At 40.5% G+C, this 18,648-nt stretch overlaps 1 protein-coding gene across 2 annotated transcripts in view; it reads right to left on the bottom strand.

Moving 5' to 3' along the window:
• KDM3A (lysine demethylase 3A) overlaps positions 1 to 18,648 on the bottom strand; it is a 29,688-nt gene that overhangs the window by 3,352 nt on the left and 7,688 nt on the right. Inside the window, exons 6-23 of one of the 2 annotated variants that reach the window (XM_082282192.1) lie at positions 18,311 to 18,435; positions 17,758 to 17,830; positions 17,589 to 17,677; positions 15,272 to 15,423; positions 13,722 to 14,293; positions 12,265 to 12,466; positions 10,614 to 10,828; positions 7,807 to 7,959; positions 7,481 to 7,576; positions 7,021 to 7,148; positions 5,146 to 5,332; positions 4,493 to 4,659; positions 3,483 to 3,719; positions 2,922 to 3,093; positions 1,892 to 1,982; positions 1,205 to 1,335; positions 275 to 394; positions 49 to 188 (exon numbers count right to left, since the gene is read on the bottom strand). In XM_082282192.1, coding sequence (XP_082138318.1) covers positions 49 to 188; positions 275 to 394; positions 1,205 to 1,335; positions 1,892 to 1,982; positions 2,922 to 3,093; positions 3,483 to 3,719; positions 4,493 to 4,659; positions 5,146 to 5,332; positions 7,021 to 7,148; positions 7,481 to 7,576; positions 7,807 to 7,959; positions 10,614 to 10,828; positions 12,265 to 12,466; positions 13,722 to 14,293; positions 15,272 to 15,423; positions 17,589 to 17,677; positions 17,758 to 17,830; positions 18,311 to 18,435 — 3,050 coding nt within the window. The remainder of the gene's footprint in view (positions 1 to 48; positions 189 to 274; positions 395 to 1,204; positions 1,336 to 1,891; positions 1,983 to 2,921; positions 3,094 to 3,482; positions 3,720 to 4,492; positions 4,660 to 5,145; positions 5,333 to 7,020; positions 7,149 to 7,480; positions 7,577 to 7,806; positions 7,960 to 10,613; positions 10,829 to 12,264; positions 12,467 to 13,721; positions 14,294 to 15,271; positions 15,424 to 17,588; positions 17,678 to 17,757; positions 17,831 to 18,310; positions 18,436 to 18,648) is intronic. The other variant, XM_082282193.1, reaches the window with a different exon arrangement.

Below are 18,648 nucleotides of genomic sequence, written 5' to 3'. Positions count from 1 at the left end.
TGCAAGCCTACACAGCCTGAAGACCAGTTTTTAAGGTTAACATCTTACCTTCTTAAGGAATTCCCGGATTTTCTCTGTATCTTTGGCAGCATAAATGTGCCACAGAGCTCCAGGCTTTTCTCGGCTTTCAGTGAAACGCTTAATTGTCAGTTCATCAGAGTCACCATCCTGTATGGTCTTAAGCACTTCTGTGGGGAGCCAACACGAGCAGTTACACGAAAGGATCTGCCCTCCAGCCACAGAAATATCCCCACAGACACCACAAAGATTTTACCTTCTTCTTGATCAGCCTGGCCTTTGGGGATCCCCACGTAAACCATGACATTGGCTGCATCAGACACATCCAAGTGGAGGTTTGTTGTGCCGTATTTCCTGTCCTCTGGTGTTATTAAGCCTGCGGGAAGGAATCAAAGGGGGGAAAAAAAAGGAGTAGCAGATCCATTGGTAAGACAAAGAAGTGTTACACCACTCTCAGCAGCACTTTCTGAAAAGATTAGAGCGCTTTTACTTCTACCAACAAATGCTTCCAGAACAGCAATATGCTTTCTATCCAGGACCTTGCTCCATCTTGTGGCTTCCCAAGTGATCTGCTGACACATTGGTCTGTACCAGCCTATCTCTAGCTAGCCCGTATGATAAATAAAAGTCGTGTTCAAGACCTGCTAGAAAAGAGTTTCTACAGCCATTTAGAAAAAAGCACTTTCAGAAGCAGTCTCTTTTTCACTCTAAACAGCAGCTGCTAAAGGATTTACTAGCTACGATCTCTTTAGTGGCCATGATGCTGCCCAATTTTAAATGTCTTTTGAGTGACAGCAGATGAACCAGCCATGGAAAAAAACTGCTCAAGGAGAGAATAAAAGGTAAATGATACAGCCCAAAAAGGAGAACCACAAAAGCAATACAGCCAGAAGCAGCAAAACAACAAATACATGTTGCTAGCTACAGTAAAGAGGCTGTGAACAAGTTGACTGGGAGACTGGGAATAACTACTATTGGCTTGAAACCACCTGGACAAAAAGATATTTAATAAAATAAATCATATCATGCTCTGGACATCACTGATACCTATAGGTGAGCCAAAGTCAGGCTTTCTGATCCACGGGATTAATCAAATTGTCTACAACAGCAAGGATTCACATAATCTACAGTAAATTTAAACAGGAACATGTGGTCAACATGACCTTTAGACTGAAAAACTCCTTACCATATGCATTGTACATTTTGGGGCCCAAATCCGGTCGCACAAAATAGTTGGGGAGTCGAGAGGCAAGGTTGAGCTTGCCACCTCTCCTGGTGTATTCTGGCAATGGGATATTCTTCATCAAATCATCAAACCTAAAGTAATGCAGCAAAATTTAGCATTAGGTACTGATAAAACCAAAAGCAGACTAAAACAGACTGCAATAAAAGCTCTTTCCAGTCAAGGAAGTGTACTCCTTCCCTCAGGGGGTTTGCTGGACACCATGAAAAGGAACTGAACAAAGCAAGCACACAAATATAGCAGACCAACAAATTTAACTGCTCTGGGGTAATGCTATTTCCTTGTGTAATCATGTCAAGGAATATCAAACAGCCTAAGTCCACATACTTAAAAATGTTTGGCCAAAAACTAAGCTTCAACTGAACTTCGGATTTCTAAGGGATCCAGGCTTTTAGGAGCAGATTTAGGTACTCACTTTACTTGGCAACAAATACAATGAACTACATAAAAATTTATCAGGAAACTTGTGCAGGATTTCCATTTATGTCAGGCATCTCTGAGAAACAGAACTGTTCACATGTCACCAACTCCTGCTCAAAGCTGAAGCAGGTATCAAAATGTGACAGTATTCCTACTTTCCACTATTTTGGGGGTGTACCACACAAAAACATTTCCTCTGGAAATTCATACCGAGAGGGCATCATATCTCTGAAGTCTTCTCCTGGAGGCCAGTCCTTAAGCTTCAATACCATTGGCTCACCCTCTTCTGTTCTCAGGCGACCTAATGTGAAGTTTTAGCAAGTTTTCATTTTCAGTAGTTGTACAACTCAGAATCCAAAGAACCAAGATAAAGAAATCCTTATCTCAGTTTAAAATCATGTTCATTCCACAACTATTCATGTAGAACCAAAGACATACAAGCTCATCTGACACCAGAGTAGGGTATCATGTCATGACAAACATGTTACAACAGGAGATGTCAGACAGACAAGCAGCTTTTACTGTTTCCCTGCCCAAGCATTTCCTACAATTTAGCTCAGCAACTGGTTTGTGTTTGAGGCCCAAAGTACCTGATGAAGCCAAACTTCTTCAAAGATCAAGTAACAGAGAAGAAAGGTGAGAGTCTTCCACCTCCCACTCTTCTTGCCCTAAGTACCAAATTCCCTCAGCTCACAACTAATTTAAACAGCAAAACAGATCTTTAGATAAGAATGTGTAATAAACAGATAAAGTAGAACTCCAAATGCAATAGCAAGTATTAATTGTCCTGGAAAATCTCAAGCTCACCTCTTCTAAATCTATTTTTATAAGAAATTACTTCAGTTCCTCAGGACCAAAAAGCACCTTCAAGTTAAAACAGCAGAACCCATTTAACCTGTGAGCACCATCTCTACATGTTCTCATCTGTTTCACTCAGCTGGAAAAAAAAAAAAAGCTGACAGGTGAACTTAGCTGCTAGGAAGATCTTAAGTTTCCTCAGAATGCTTCCCCAAAAGACTAAAGGCAGCCAAACATACTCCTGAAGGAATGAAGGTTTCTATCCAGTGCACAATCCTACAAGTAAAAATGTCAGCAATGTATCCTCACCAAACTGTCCAACCAAGGCAAAGAGAAAGCCTGGAACATCCTTCACACTGCTTGTGGATCATAGGTCTGTGCTAGGGCAGAACTACTGCTGCTAAATATTTCACCTATTGGAACAAAGATTCACAGTACTTACTTGAAATATCTTCAAAACCATCCCAGAAATCCCCTACAGTAGCTCCAGTGATGATTTCATTGGTCCTGCAGTTAACCAGATCTACTTCCTGTTGGCCAAATTCCTTCCTAAAAGACTCCGGTCTCCAGAGGTCTGCATTTAACTTGTGATGCACTCCTGACACCATTACAGGCTAGGAAGAAAGATATATTCTGAAGAATTATTAAACAACCAAAAATTCTAACTACAACAGAGTCATACATAAAATACACTGAGCATTTGAATGCAGGCATTTTGCAAACTAAATGCTCAGCCTGTCCTACCAGAATTCTGCCTTACCATGCATCTGAGCGTTCCTTGTTTCAAACTGAGGCAGCTTTTTATACAGAGCCATAATTTCAGCACTGTGTTTAGAAACTGATTTAAACAGTAAAACAGATCCTTAGATAAGGATGTGTAACAGTGTTAATGTCATTTGATGAAGGTTGAGTGTTGCTTATCACTACAGTGGCTGTACCTGTGCTTCAATGACAGGACAAAGCACATGAATTGCAAATGGAAAGAGCAGGAAAATGAAAATACCTGTCCCTGCTTCCAGCACTCCCTGAAGACATTCCAATTGCTTTCATTGTTGGGATCCTGAAGACACAACAGGCGGTTATCACATAACCAGTAGTGGGGCGTGTCAAAGCCCATTATCGTGGGCTTTATGGTCAGTCCTTGAGGTTTCTTAGGCAAGTCTGTAATGGCTCTATTTTGCACCAGGGAAGCAAAAATGTCATCAAGGATTTTGGGTGTACTCTTCAGTCCATTGTCTGTCTGATTAAAAAAAAGAAAGAACAAAAAATGAGTGCTCTTTTCTGTTGCCTTGTCCTGCAGGCTTTAAAGAAAGTATTTGCCACTTCTAAAATTTTTCACTTGAGATTACAATCATACAGAGAAACAGACAACTGCAGAACTTTGCTGTCTAGAAATGCACCACGATTAAATGCCACTGCCATTTCTGATACTTTGTCTACAGAATTCTGGCACAAGTTCTGCTCTGGTTTACACCTCAGCAACACTGCAGAGACCCAGGATATGCAGCAGGGAACAGGACTTGCTTTGTATCAAAGTGCAAAAATACAGTTTTAGCAAAGAACTCTCACAGCCAGTACTTTCCCCCACCACTTTCAAGTCACATCTAAGATCAGACAAAGCCCAGAAACACCTGAAGTGAACCAGTCTACAAATGAGGTATGGGGAAGATACCACAGAAGGTTCTTCCCTCCATCTGCAAGTTCATTGGTACTTCTTTTTTAAGTCTAAAAGACATCCCAGTCAATGTACCTGCCAGATTTTAACCTAAGGAAGTTAATCTGCTTTATCACTCAGTTCCCTGTTCTTCACCAAGACTTGCTGATAGTACCACTAAGCTACTACTAACAGAGCACTGAGACATCCAAACTGAATTAGTCCTTCTTCCCAAACAAGGACAGAATTTTACTTACTGTGACAAGTAAGTAAACTGCCTGTGGCAGCTGTTCCCAGGTTTAGAACAGAATCTAAGCCTGGAAACAACTCAAACCTGTAGGACAGAATTTTTCCTGTACCTTTCCTGCAGAAGAGTTCAACAGATTCCGCAAGAAGCCCGTGTTGTTGTTGCTCACAGGGCTTAATATTGCACTGTTGAACGTCTGCAGGGCTGTAGCTGGCTTGGCTAAGCTAGGGAGTGTCTGGAGAGGTTTGTTTTCATTCTTTGAAATTGGTAGAAGTTTCTCTGAAATGAAAAAAGGAAAACCATGAGAAGCATATACTTTGCATTTTTTTTTCCAAAACAAGATCCTCCTACATGCATAAACATTATATATAGCTCTCCTCCCAATACACACAGATAAAATATTTCTTTCACTTATCTTTCTTCAATAAACCAAAGGTTTTAAACTCCCACATTCTAAAACAAAAAACCAAATCCAAAAAAACCAAAACAACCCCACAAAAAACAACAACAAAAAATATTCTCAAACTGAATTTTCAAGAATACTTGCATCAATGGGATTTTAATCCAGTTTTTGAAACAGAATATGCTAACTCTGCCAGGCTTCACTCCAAGCCACTGCCACGGCCAGATCTGCAGCCCAGACACTGAACACCCACCCCAGCAGGCAGATGACCTCACTCTCAGCACAAGATATTGCTGGGTCTGACCTATATTCTTCTGACAAACAGCCACAAAGGGTTTACTCTTCACTGGCTCTGCACATACCTTTGTTTTCTTTATTCACATTTCCACTTGTTAGGTTTGAAAACCAATTTAATGAAGGAGAAGTATTTACAGAAGCAGCTTGTTTGCTTCCAAGTGCTGACTTTAGAGGAGGATCGTGTGTAGTGACTTGTGGGCTCAGGACAAAAGTGTTGTGTTGAAGGCCGGGCCTGTCTCCGGATGCCAAGTGCTGAAAAAACAAAGCGAGAACTTGATCAGACACAAACACACCCTTACTCAGAAAGGGAAAGCAAGCAGTAACACATCCAAATTCATTCTTTTAGAAGTAAAATGGCTTGGCCCTTCAAAACATGTCACCTCCACAAGAGGTCAGCATTGCAGCTCAGGATCGGGAGATGACAGATCAGCAGCATTCAGGATCTCCCAACTTCAGGAGCAGCCAGAGTTCATCATGCCTTAAGACAAGCACAGAGAGCCAAGTTTCCCAGGTGCATTGTCTGGGATTGCTTTGGGAACCAAGTGCGGTTTTAACAGCAGTTCTGACAATTCTAGTGGTAGCTGATGCTCAGGCCAGGGCTAAGCTGGAGCTCTAGTTCAGAGGACTAAAACAGACATGGAGCATTCCTACATTTTTCTCTTAATGTGGTAGCAGAAGTGCACTCACCTGCCAAGTCTGAGCTACACCTGCCTGAGTGTAGCACTGGCCTTGCCAGCACAATCCAAGTGTAGGACTGTCCATCTCCTTTGCAGCTGATTTATTGGTCATTTGGAGGTTCTAGGAACAGACTAACCAGAACCACTGCTTTGCCCTGGCATTCCTGCGTGACTGGTGGCATTTCCCCTCTCTGCTCAATTTTCGGCTAAGAAATTATTCTGCTCTTTTGTCTGCCTATTGCTATGTTCTCTATTTCATCTCTCATTGACTGCTGATGCTTGGTAAGGATTCTAAACATGACATAATAGAAAATGCTTCAGACTTTAATGAGCTTATGCTCACATAACCAGTGCAGTATCTAATTCTGAAGAGGAGTAGATAAATTTAATGTAGCTGTTTATCCAGAGTCATAGGAAATCTTGATCCAGAAGACTGAAACCAGGTCAGTCACATGCTAACTTTTGATTCACATAACCATCTTCCAGACTTTTAAAACATGACATTATTTTTCATCTCTTCTGTTCATTACTAACACCAAAATCAAATCCAACCTGCTTCTTACACCTAAAGGAAACATTTATTTTCAAAATAAGCTTATGAATAAGCTTCAACAAAATTAAAATCACTGAATTCACCCCATTTCTTCCAAGATACTTCCAAACTAAGCTATTAATTTGTGCTATATTTTCAAAAGCAAAAAAAATACTACATCCATTTATAAATATACAGATCTTGTGGGGTTTCATGTGTTTTGGGTATTCTTTATATACAGAGCAGCAAACCTACTAGACTGCTAGAGAAATCAGTGGTTTTCTACACTCCTCTAAATCTCAGTGTTTTTCATGTTTAGCTCTTTTATGAATCCCAGTGCTCTTCCACCTTATTCTTTTAGATGCTGCACGTATTTTATCTCCAGGGCTCAAGGAATAGCCTACACTTCACAACCATTCCCATTCCTCTGTTCTTCATACTCTTCTCAAGTGATCTCAATCTAATCCCATTTTTTCTCTAAGTCCTCATGAGCCTTTTTCAAGGACAGGTCACTACTGAGGCTCAGTGTCAAGGGGACACAATGAGATTTTCCCCAAAACCTAAAGAACTGAATCAGAAAGATGAACAGTGAATACAAATTGTCCCTGTGTGGTGGGGTTATCACAGAGGTCAGGGCTGGCAACCTACGAAGTCAAATTAGCAGGGGTTTCAAGAACATGCAATAGACTGACACAAACTTAACTGCGCAGACATAGAGGCAATAACAATACCTGTTTTGAATCCTCCTTTAGTGTTGGCTTTGATAGTGCTTTGAACTGCTTATTTGCACAAGGACAATTTGCCTTTATTCCCCATTTTGTTCTTACAGAGTGAACAATGTCACCAACATCGTAGAGAGCTGAAGGGAGAGAACCGTCAGTGAGCTCACATGCAACCACAACATCCAGCAGCCACAAAGACTTTTAAAGAAATTGTGTGTGTTGTGCAGATAAACAATGATATGTGAATACAGTTCATCATTAAACAAGAAGTTCTGCTACTTCTTTGTAAAGGTCAAAGATAATAAAATCAGATTAAACACATGAGCTACTCCCATCTTTGGATAATAAATGCTAAGTTTTTACCAACTTTACTACAAAAATCAAACCTCACTCAGTACAGTATCAACAACATACAAAAGACAGCAAAATCCTACAGAATGTTTTTATGCTAATCAAATATTTCCAATACCTTTTCCAGGAATTATTTGTGTAGGCATGAGATTCTCTGGTTCATGTGCTTGCCCCTTCACACACTTAAACCAGGAGAAAGTATCCGAGTCATCGTCTGTAAAACAAGACCATTACACTGTTTTGTTATTGCATCTGTCATCCTGCTCTGGAAAGCCACATACTTTACTATTACTGATATATCCAACCACAGGTCTACAACATGCCCTTCTTGTTGGGAAGGATTTTTTTGTCTCATTTAAGGTTATCACTGACTTCCAAGTTCAATACACAGATTTTATTTCCTCTCTTCCCCCTTTGTTCAAGGTAGCAATAAGCACTCCCCACCTTCATGTGAGCTTTTTTTCCTCATCCTGTAGCAATCCACACACACCCCAAAGCCACACTTGGAGCAGACCCAGTGCAGGTTGAAGATCGTGGTGTCACAGACATCGCACATCTCGCGAACGCCACGAACCGCACGCTTCCAGGCCACCTGTCCTGCGGGCAGCAATGGGACAGTCAGAGTGTTAGTTCAAACAAAATTCAGCATTTGCGTGTTAAATACAGTCACTTGAAAACTACAGTGATATGACTCAGACTTGGTTTTGTATTGGAACTCCAAAAAATGCTTTTGTTACAAAACAGTCCAAGCAACCAAGACTGCTTTGCTTCCTCCAGTGCAGCACCAACCACAGCTCTTAGTCCTGACATCTGTTTGCCCAAGTTGACAAGCACACTGCTGACACTCTCCTAACTGGAAATTCCACAGCTACTCTAGGAAATAAATTTAGGTACTGCTGGCAAGCTAAGCTTAATGTGGAGCTTGCCACAACCAGTCTGCCCTTGTTCTCTATTCAGCAGCATGGTGGGCAAATAGTTCTCTCTCTTCCTTTTGGGAGGTTTTATATGTTTCTAAATGTGTACCTGATCTTCTCAGAACGGTGAATTTTCTTCCCTGAAGCACTGACTGCAGCTCTTTCCTATGGACTCACTATATTCCTCTCTCCTCACCCCAAGCCACTTCTTCAGTTCACTCAAAATATCCCAAACATTGACAGTATCTTGCAAACAATTACAAGCCCTTCCAGGGTTGTATTCTTTTTCTGTGAATCTGTGATTATGCAAGAATTATTTTAGCCTGATCTCCATTTTCCTTATGTTGCCAGCTAGGAAACCAGACTAGACAAAAAGCACACACCTGCCTCCTCCTACCACCTTCCACACTTGTAACTTCTCTGAAACTTTCCTGCCCACAGTGTTTCTTAATTTTAAAAGCAAGTTATGAGAGACCATGTCCTAATGCATGCTAAAAAAACCATACCAGGATCCAAGACATCTGTTGTTCTTCTTCTGAATAATGTCCATTGACTAAGTATGGAACAACATTGGAATAGCTTAGCACAATTTGTTCTTAAGTAGGAGGTAAAAATTGTTTGACTACTTGCTTCAGAATTCTTCCAAGAGACACAGGTCTAAATATCACCAGCTCCATTCTTTGTCTTTTAAAAACATACACTATATTTATCATTTTCCAGGTCAACTCTCCAATTTCCCCCAAACAGGATGAAGGTTTTTTTGTTCTCTTTTGAACGTCATTTCCTATCTTTTCTGAATCTTATCCCCTTCTACTCCTGTTTTTTTGGTTCCTCTCTGTAGTTTGATCCTGTTTCCTTTTGGCATTTGGTGGCCAAGGAACAATGTGACCTCACAAGCTGTTCTTCTACACTGGTCAATCTTTTACCACACAGGGGTTAATTCACTTAAATTTACCATAACTTTAAGTCAGGGTGGCAGAAGAATCTCGCTTTTCTCTTTGCTGACTGAGTACTCTCCCACTGAACTGTTTGAAGAACACCATATATGTAGACTGTAAATTACTTCTTCCCTGCCAGGGCATTCAAAATAACCTCCATATTAATGAAAGTGAATTCCCTTGCCCTCACTAGTCAGGGCAATAAAATAAAAAAGGAATTAATGAGATCTTGCTCTTTTTCAAGCCAACTCCAAAACTCACACACGTCTGTGTTTTTTAAGCAGAGAATGTTCCTGGTAGCCATGCCAAGAGATGCATCCTCTGCTATTAAGAAACACCACACCCTCCCCTTTGCTTCATGAATTCCACCCAAAGCTTCACCCTCCTGAAAGTGTTTCTGTATTCCAGACTGTATCTCACCCTGGATACAAATAATTTGGTTCCACTGGCCTGAATATGTTGCAGGTCGAGAGAACAGCAAAGCTTGCAGATTCCAAGTAGCCCAAGGTAAGACCCCACTGCAAGTATTTCTGGAATATCTCAAGTCTTCCCTCCCCTTCTGAAGGGCATTCAAGCCCGTTCATTTTTTTTTCTTCTTTCAGAAGAGTGGAGTGACTGCCAAACTGAGAGGATCTTTATCTAACGTCAACACTCCCCAAACACAGCAGGCAGTGGCAATCTCCTCAACTGTGCTGCACCCCAGCCATGCACTTAAAATCCAGAAAACAAATAGTTTTAAGAGTCATTCTACTCCAAGAAGTGATTATGCAAGGTCACAGACTTCCCCATTTCTCTGCTCACATCTGCTACAGAAATATTTTGATGTGGCCAAACCCCTGTGTTTGAGGGCACCAAGTTTGCCCTATCTGCACTAATTAATCTCCCCAATCAGTTATCCCCTCACCAGCACCTCTCTGGTCTATTCCCAGTAGGGCTGCACACAATCACTTCTAAAAGTGCTACTACAAACTGAAGGTGGAGGAAAAATCTCTTTTACTGACAGACAGCATTAGGTCCATGATACAGTTACAATAAAACAGGACCAAAGCAATCTAACAGACCCTGCACAAAGCAAAATCTTTGTTTCATTTACACGTCAAGAACAGATTTTGTTGTCAGCTACCTGCTGCTTTATTTAAATTTTTTTTTTACATTTTGTAACAGGAAAAGTAATTTGATTAATTGAGAAAACTTCTGACAAAAAAGGGTGGAATTACCCTGCCCTTTCCCCCTCCCTGTGAGAAGCAAAGAGTTGGTGACACTGGTTCACAGTGGCTCTTAATCATTCCCTCTCTGAGAATGACATTTCCAAATATATGCAATTCACTTTCACACAGAAGCTTAAAGCTTCACATAAAGCTGTGTAAACACAGACAATTTCAATACAAGCTGATCTTACTGTGTGGTTCAATCGTTGACATGACTTCCTTTTCAGATATCACCAGCTGGCAGAAGTGGTCTCCAATGTTGGCGAGGATGTACTTTGCTGTGTCCAGATCTAGACCCACAACATTTTTGGATAAGGGTAGCCACAGGCTAATAGCCTCGGGGTCGTACTTATTTGGAGTTAAGAAACCTTCCTCACGCAGTATTCCATGCTTATTAAACTGCAGCCTGATGAAAAAAAAAAGGGGGAAAAGGAGAGAAAACCCTCATCACCTTAAATGCTGTACTGGTTTAAATTCATTCCACTCAGTCTATGCTTGAGTTGCAAATGTGTGTACTGTATGCCAATGAATTTACTGAAAGGTTACAACAGATATGGGTAAACATACTGGTCACTAGCATTAAACATGTTCAATGCACTGCTTGTTTTACAGAAACACTGAAAACATCCAGGTTTTTAGTTAGAAATCTATCTTACAAGAAGTGTAGTGCTGGGTTTTTTAATTCACACAAAACCAAATCAGGTTTACAATTTTTAAAATGCACTGGCATTAAGGACCACATTTAGAGATGGCAACAGCAATAATTTTATCTAGGACTACATACAACTCTCAAGAGAGGTTACAGCTCCTTAAATATAGACTATATTTCAGTAACAATTCATTTGGAGGCAGCTGTCAAAAAACATCAAGCAAAATTTGAGTAAGATATATTCCTGAGTGATTCTGAGTAGGTGGAAAGAATGAGATCTATATTGTTAGTAGTGTCTTAAATGGCAAACATGAAGAGTTCTGCTCAGGAACCTTTTTACTAAATGCTGTAGAGGAAAGTTGACTTCTGATGACAACGTGTGCTCACTGTAGTGTTAAATGTGGCAGGAGAACATGTACTGGCAGCTGCTGTCATCAGACAAATGCTATCTTCAGATCTGACAGATTTCACACAATAAAAAGGGAGAGTTCCATCAGTTTCAAGTTTTAAACTGAAGGGTTCATCTGATTTGAACTGCATTGCAAGTCTGGATTGTTACCCTGAGAGGATGAATTAGCATAGTCTGTTACACTGGTCTCACACATCAGATTATACAAAGAGCTGCTATAGTAAAATCCCTAATCTGAGGTTAAATAGCAGATTAGTAGCACATCTGCCTTTTTTAAACCTTTAGCAACAGAACTGAATTCTAGTGGGTGCACAGATTAAGTGTTTCCATGGCAAGCTTAAATGTCTCCAGCTGGAAGCCCAGAGCCACGTACTGCAACTCTTCCACAGCTCTGGGTTCATGGATAACCTTTCATAGGTCCAACCACAAAACTTTGGGAAACCAACATGGAATCTACCCTCTCACTGCTATCTCCAATTCTACTGAGCTGTAGCTCTCGAACTAAACTCATGTTATCCTACTGGCACTCAGCCCAGAACAGCAAAATAAAGAGCTCTAAGTCCTGCCAAACTATTTTCTATTCAAATGAAGAAGTTGTATCATTTCTAAGGGCTAAAAAAACCATAGATAGCCACTCTTTAGTGGGGTATATTGGTCTTATAGCTAGACACCAACAGTGAGAAGCTTTGAAACATGAGACCATTCCAGACATGGAATTGGGGCTTTTTAACCTTTCACATTTAAGGAATATTAAGGTGTTTAAAGTATCCCAAGTTGTTCTTACCTTCTGAAGTGAAAGAAGCGGCAGAAGACGGTGGAGTCTCTCTGCTCCTTGTTCTTGCGGTAGCTGTCCAAGCGGCATTCCCTGCACTTGTGCAGGTGAGGGGCGATGTTATTGCAGGAGCCATCCTGCACAAATGCCTCTCCACTCTGCTGCAGCTTCTTCACTTTAGCAGCGTCAGATAAAATGGACTTGCGAACAATTACTGCAGGGAAGAGCAGCCAGGATTAGAAAAGCCTCTGTTTTTCACACAGAAGTGCCAGCAAATGTATTTTAGTGATAGAACCACGTCAACTTTTCCTCTAAGTTTCACATTACATTGAAATAAAGTTATGCTAAAAATCTTTGCAGTTAGCAGAAACCTCTTCTCCAGTCAGCAGGAACTGTCTCAAGCTACAGTTCCAGTGGAGTCACACAGTCCGTGGACCCAAGCTTAAAGCTCCTTCAGCTTTTTCACAGAGGAGCACTTTGAAAGAACAGCTGCTTTTAAAGGAAGTTCTTGAGCCAGAGTTGGAATCCTGAGCAGATTAGGGCATGCAGCAACCACATCTCACAAGAAATGGGGACAGAGTACAACCTGGCCATTTCTCAGTCCTGTTTTCCCCCTTCATGATGCAACAGCTTTCACCATCTTACTGTAACAGATGCCAAACACTTCCCTTCCTCCTACGCTGCCAGTGAGGCCTTGCAGGGGACACAACAGCAACTGCTTGGTTGGCTATGAATTCATGCTAATTATGGAACAGCACGTGGTAATCCAAAGCCAAGCAACAGGAGATTGAAGAAAATAAAAAAAAAAAATATGGGTATGTAGGGAGATTCCCAGAATCCTGAACAATCAGCAACACCACCTGATGAACTGCAGGATACATGACACCAGAGTCCAGCTCCTTAAACAACCCCAGCCTTTCCTCTTCTGTCCCATGTGAGAACCTGAAGAGGTCACCAAATGGAAAAGAAGAACAAGGGTGGTTTTGGGGCTGGGTGGGTTTTAATTTGTGATGGTGGTGGTTGAGATTTTGTTTGCTTTGCTCTTGGGACAGTTTTTAAACTAAAGCCCCTCTTGAACCGGCCTTCATTGAGAACAACCACCACCTCTCACTATGTTTGTAAAATTTTAGGACCATTGCTAAAAGGTAATCTCATCATGCCATCAGCATCTGTGTTTCAAACAGAACCTTGTTTTTGTAACTTCTGCCATTCTGTTCTTGCATACATTTTTGTAACAACTTATTTCTAAACATTAATGATTGGTCTGTTTCCTTTATCAGGAAAGGGTCTTTCTCAACTTTATTGCATACCCCTCACAAAAAAAAAAAACCACACAAGTGATTCCAGTTCCTGATTTACTCACACATATGCAAAATTAGTAATTTAAATTGTAACAAATAACCTACTTCAAGTCACTAGACAGAAGCTACAAGAACTTTCAAATGACAGGAAATTTTAGAAACACTTACTATTATCCTGAACCTTGGCACTTCCAGTCCAAAAGCTTTCACTTTCACTTCTGTCACAAAGAATCTCATTCGAATTTCTTCTAATGAAAAACTCCATGTCTGCGAGTTCATCAATCTTGTTTCCTTTGTGGCTGCTGTGGCTGTTGCAGCTGCTCTGTGATTTAACCCCACACTCACTGAAGGACAGAAGATGAGCATCTGAGGTTGAGGGTCTGCAATCTAAAGTTCGCTGCAGTTCAACCATGCCACTGTCTCTGGGTATTGCTATGGAAGGGCTGGGATGCTGCAACTGTTTTACAGCAGTGCATTCCTTGGGAAAGTTTGTTGTGGCCTTCATAAGAGGTTCATTAGTATTCTTCAAGTTGGTTCCTTTTTCATTAGCTGAATCAGTCAAAGATGAAGATCTTGAGGTTGTCAAAGAGGTGTATTTACCTTTTTGATCACTAGGATTTTGTGTTTGTTCTTTAGACATAAACCCCGCTTTAGGAAAGGCTGTCAGATCTTCCTTCAAAGCTTTAATTCCAGTATTAAGACAGGAAGGATGAGTTTCTGGTAGGCTTCGCCTACATGTGCTGAAATGCAACATGCAATAATTAGGGGAAAAAAAAGGTGTCAAAGCATGGCATCAGCTGCTCAATCTAGTCACACTTAAAGCTTGAAAGAAGAAATTTAGTTATTTAATTATGTGCTTTGAGTTCTGCTATACAAGTATTTTAAATTTTGTGTGAGGCTAAAGAGGTTTGTGTTTTTCAGGTGTTTTTTTCTGGTTTTGATTTTTTAGAGGAGTTATAATAACAAAGCTCTACATCCATGTAGGCAGACACAAATTTGTGTACTGCTGTTACTCCACTACCTTCTCTCACAATTAAATAGTTGCTTCCTTGTTTTCTCCATGCAACTGCTGAATAACTAGATGCATTTCATTTGCACCTCTGTGGCAAGATTCTCAAGGAACTTCTGACTGGCACCACAACTCTATGCTAGAGACTGTAAAATCTCTCACTAAAAAACCTTTAAAACAATCATATTTTCTACATTCAGCATGTAAGAGACAAAACTAGTAGAAAAACCCCTATAGCACTTCAAATTTGAGTTCTCCTGTCACACTATTTCTACCATTACATCCATTTTGTGACAGAACTGGGGGTAACAAAAGTTCAAAGGCACTGGTGCTCAACAGGAATACGACTGAGGACCTGCAGTTGATGTGAAAGAAAGCAGACACCTGCCTGAATATATTCCGGTTTTCTTGGGGGCAGGGGAGGAATGCATTTGACAAAGTAGGCACCACACCCGTGTATCCATTTACAGATGGGGTACAATGAAGCAGTGACATTGGCCTGGGACATTGAAGGGCCACTTCCTCAAAGATAAATACAAATATGGCATTAGGAAGTAAATTATATATCCAGGGCAAGCAAGTCTAACACTTTTCTATGCTGGTATTATAGAGGAGTAGTTACTACAGCTATTAAAATGACCTGAGTTTGTTGTGCTAAGAATCAGAATTATTCTTGGAGGTAAAAATCTGCATAAAACTGCTTCCTTACCCCTGAGGAGTTTCTGCACCAAGGTTGGGTGGTGAGTTAGCTGGCAGGGGCAGGCCTGGGTGCCTTTGGTCTTTATTTGCAGGAGTACATCCCAGCAGTGCTTCACCCAGCACAGTTGGTACTGACTGCACGTGTCCCTGACTGGGAGAAACCTGCAAGGGAGATTTTAACAGTTAGGAAAATCCAGCATAACAAATTATGGCTTTGCAGGGTTCAGCTTGAAAAGAAAAAAAAATACTCTTCCTACCATGTTTAATAAAACTAAATAAAGACTCACTCAGTTCAAGAGATGGAAAGACTTTAAAATGTCCTTTTAAACCTTATAGGTTCCATGAAAGACTGTTGATGTTAATGCATTTTCCCCCAACTAACAACAAACTTTTTTGGGGGAAGTGCATTAAGCAAATGGAAAGGAAGACAGAAAGCCCTGCTCTTGGTAACTGCCAGTGCAACAATGCTTCTAAATAACTGCAGTAACTGGCAGGCAGAAATAGACTTCTGAGCTCAGCTGAAAATCCCAGAGAAAATTAAAACTGTGAAGTCTGACAGCACTACCAAAAATCTACACATGAACTTTCCTGCAGCAAGAAAACTCTTTGCACCAGGATTCTAGAAAGTGTTAAGTAAAGAAATCCTGTGTTGATTAAATCACCAGCCTAACAAATCTGTAATTCATTTAGGAATACAATAGGCCTACCAAATTAGCAAGCGTCTTTAAAACAGTAGTTTTCTGTGGGGGTCCTTCCTCAGCTCCAACATCCGTATTTTACTCCCACATGCTCCACTTACTGCTGGGAAGTTACACTACAGGCTCATCAGCATCAGCTCCCAAAATATTTCCTTTTTGTTTTGGTATTACACAGCTGTCAGGCACCAAGTCAAGAGCTCAGAAATATGCTGCAGATAATTAACTCCACACTAGAAATGAGTCCTATCACATACTTATTAACAAAAAACATGGCTTCAGTTCATCACTCCCACATACTCACATCCACCAAAATCAGAGAAACAAACAGCTTCTGCTTTCCTTACTAGAAAGCACACCCACTGTAACCACTTGGAAAAATGGTTGCAAGGCATTTCCCCAAGAGTACAAAAGTGATAAATGATCCAGTCCTCTGAAGGAAGGCAGACTGGAAAATGAGAAGTAAATCACTACTTTAAGGAAAAACTATGGTAAAACAAGTTACAAATTCAGATCATGGTAATTCTTCAGCAGCGCAGTTGAAATGTGAAATACAGACCAGCTTTGTGAGTATCAAGCAGGCTGCTCAATGGCTGAATTATGCAGAAAACTGAAAAAAAGGCAAACTGAGCACCAAAAGCTGCTAAAGGCACTCAAGCATGAGCTATGGAAACACAAGACTGCAATGCTCTGTTACTCCATGCTGCCCTGCTGCCCATGCTCCTCCTCAGCAGTTAATACAGGACAGGACACTTCCTTCATTGAGGCATCTTATCCTGTGCTTGTTACCTCATGCTGGTTCTTTGTGAGGTTGTTAAAGACTGCTAATGACCATATCCAGCCATTGCCAGATCTGCACAGCTGACTCCACACAGGACTGACTGCACAGAAGCAACACAACCCCCTTCCCCCCCTTCCAGAGCTTCCTGAAGACCAGCTACTCCTGCCTAAAACACAGGTTTTGGTCTGAAACACTGGGCAAAATTACAGGGCAGGTTTGAAGTACTGTTCTTCAGCCAAGCCACGATTATTTGTTTGCATTTCTACACTTAAGTAATCCAGATTGTCTTTTGCCCTTTGAGAGTTTACTTATCTCTCAGTGATACCTGGCAGGTCACTCACAAAAGAAACAAAAGTAGACATGAAAGTACTACAAAAGCCACATTCCCTTTTTGTACTGAAACAACTTTCAACTGCTCCTCGTGCAGCTTCAATCCTCAAAGCATCCAAGTGCAGCTGAAGGTTTTGGGCTCAAGTACAAAATAGTTAAAGAAAGAACATGAAAAACAAAGGTTATAAACTTCAGAACTCCTTTGTGTTTTCTCCCATGGAAGAATACATGACCAGGCAGGCCAACTCCTAAGCGGGAGGAGGGGGCAAAAAACACAGTAAAAACAAAAAACCCCAACCAAACAAAAAACCCAACAAACCACTAACTTTCAAGGCTTAGTAGCTTTGGCTCCAATTATCACAAGGCAAGATGTTCAATTCATGCCCAGACAAGCTTGAAAACTCAACACACCCTCCAAGGGATTATATTTATTATTCTACTTTCCAATCTAATCCTTAAGATGTTTTGAGAGGTGACATAATCATTATGTAGCAGCCATATATAACAGAACAAGACATTACCTCAGGAGAAGATTTTGTGTGTTTAGCATCAACACTTCCACTGTTCTCAGATGACTTCCTTTTCACACCCCCAATTCTTTTTGATTTATCTGGAAGAGAAGGTGATGAAGATTAGTCTATCCCAAATAACCTACTTCGTGTTTGAAGGACAAAAAGTAATAGGTCTTACCACATTTTCCATTGTTGTCATATATGATTTCAACATGAATTAACTCTGGATCAAGAGTTTTTAAAGCTGGAATCTTGAAAAGGAACAGGAAACACAGAAGCAGCCATTTAGACAGGTGAAACTTTATTTGAGTATATTTATCTTAGATGTGGTAGCATGGACTAAGCTTAGACACTAAACTTCTAGGTTCTTTGAATACCAAGCTGAATTTAACAACATTCCATGTGACAGTGTCTCTGCATAAAAACACAAACTGGTGCTTGAGAGCACTGCCTGCACAGCACAGAGAGCAAAGAAACCAGGATCATTTTTGCTTCACTCTTCCAATAAAAATTCCAGGTCTCCTTCATTTTTCATAGAAGGACATTTCTTATTTAATAATCTACCAGCAGCATAAAGAAACACTTTGGGTTATATTGTTCTGCACTACACTGTCACCCATGTTTGAAGATTACAGTAAAGACAGAAATAAAAATGGTTTTGGTAGAGATATAAATAAAAGTTTGCACCTATTCCCCAAATACATTTGTACACCACAGCAACTGGTTCCTACCTCCTGACAGTTGACTTCTAGAGTTCTTGTAGCTGGATTACCATTGACAACAACTGCTGTGAACCACTGAGTAGAAGGATCCAGGCTATAAATCCTAATTTTTGAACCAATGATATTTTTTCCACCTTCAAAATTGAAAAGAAAAAAAAAAAAAAGAGCTTAGGACAAAGAAGGCATGAATATGACCACAGTTATCAAAATGAATTTTTCCTGTCCTTACAGTAGGGGAAATTAAGATGCAATATTTACCTTTTTATAAGGGACACTCCCTGCATGTGCAAGCACATGACTACAAATATGCTGGTATGAACCCGGTAATTAAGAATTTAAAGCTGACA

This window comes from Coloeus monedula, assembly GCF_965178545.1.
Source record: "Coloeus monedula genome assembly, chromosome: 5".
Lineage (NCBI taxonomy): Eukaryota > Metazoa > Chordata > Aves > Passeriformes > Corvidae > Coloeus > Coloeus monedula.
The sequence above is the reverse complement of the archived record's forward strand: the minus strand, read 5'-3'. Positions and strand labels throughout refer to the sequence as shown.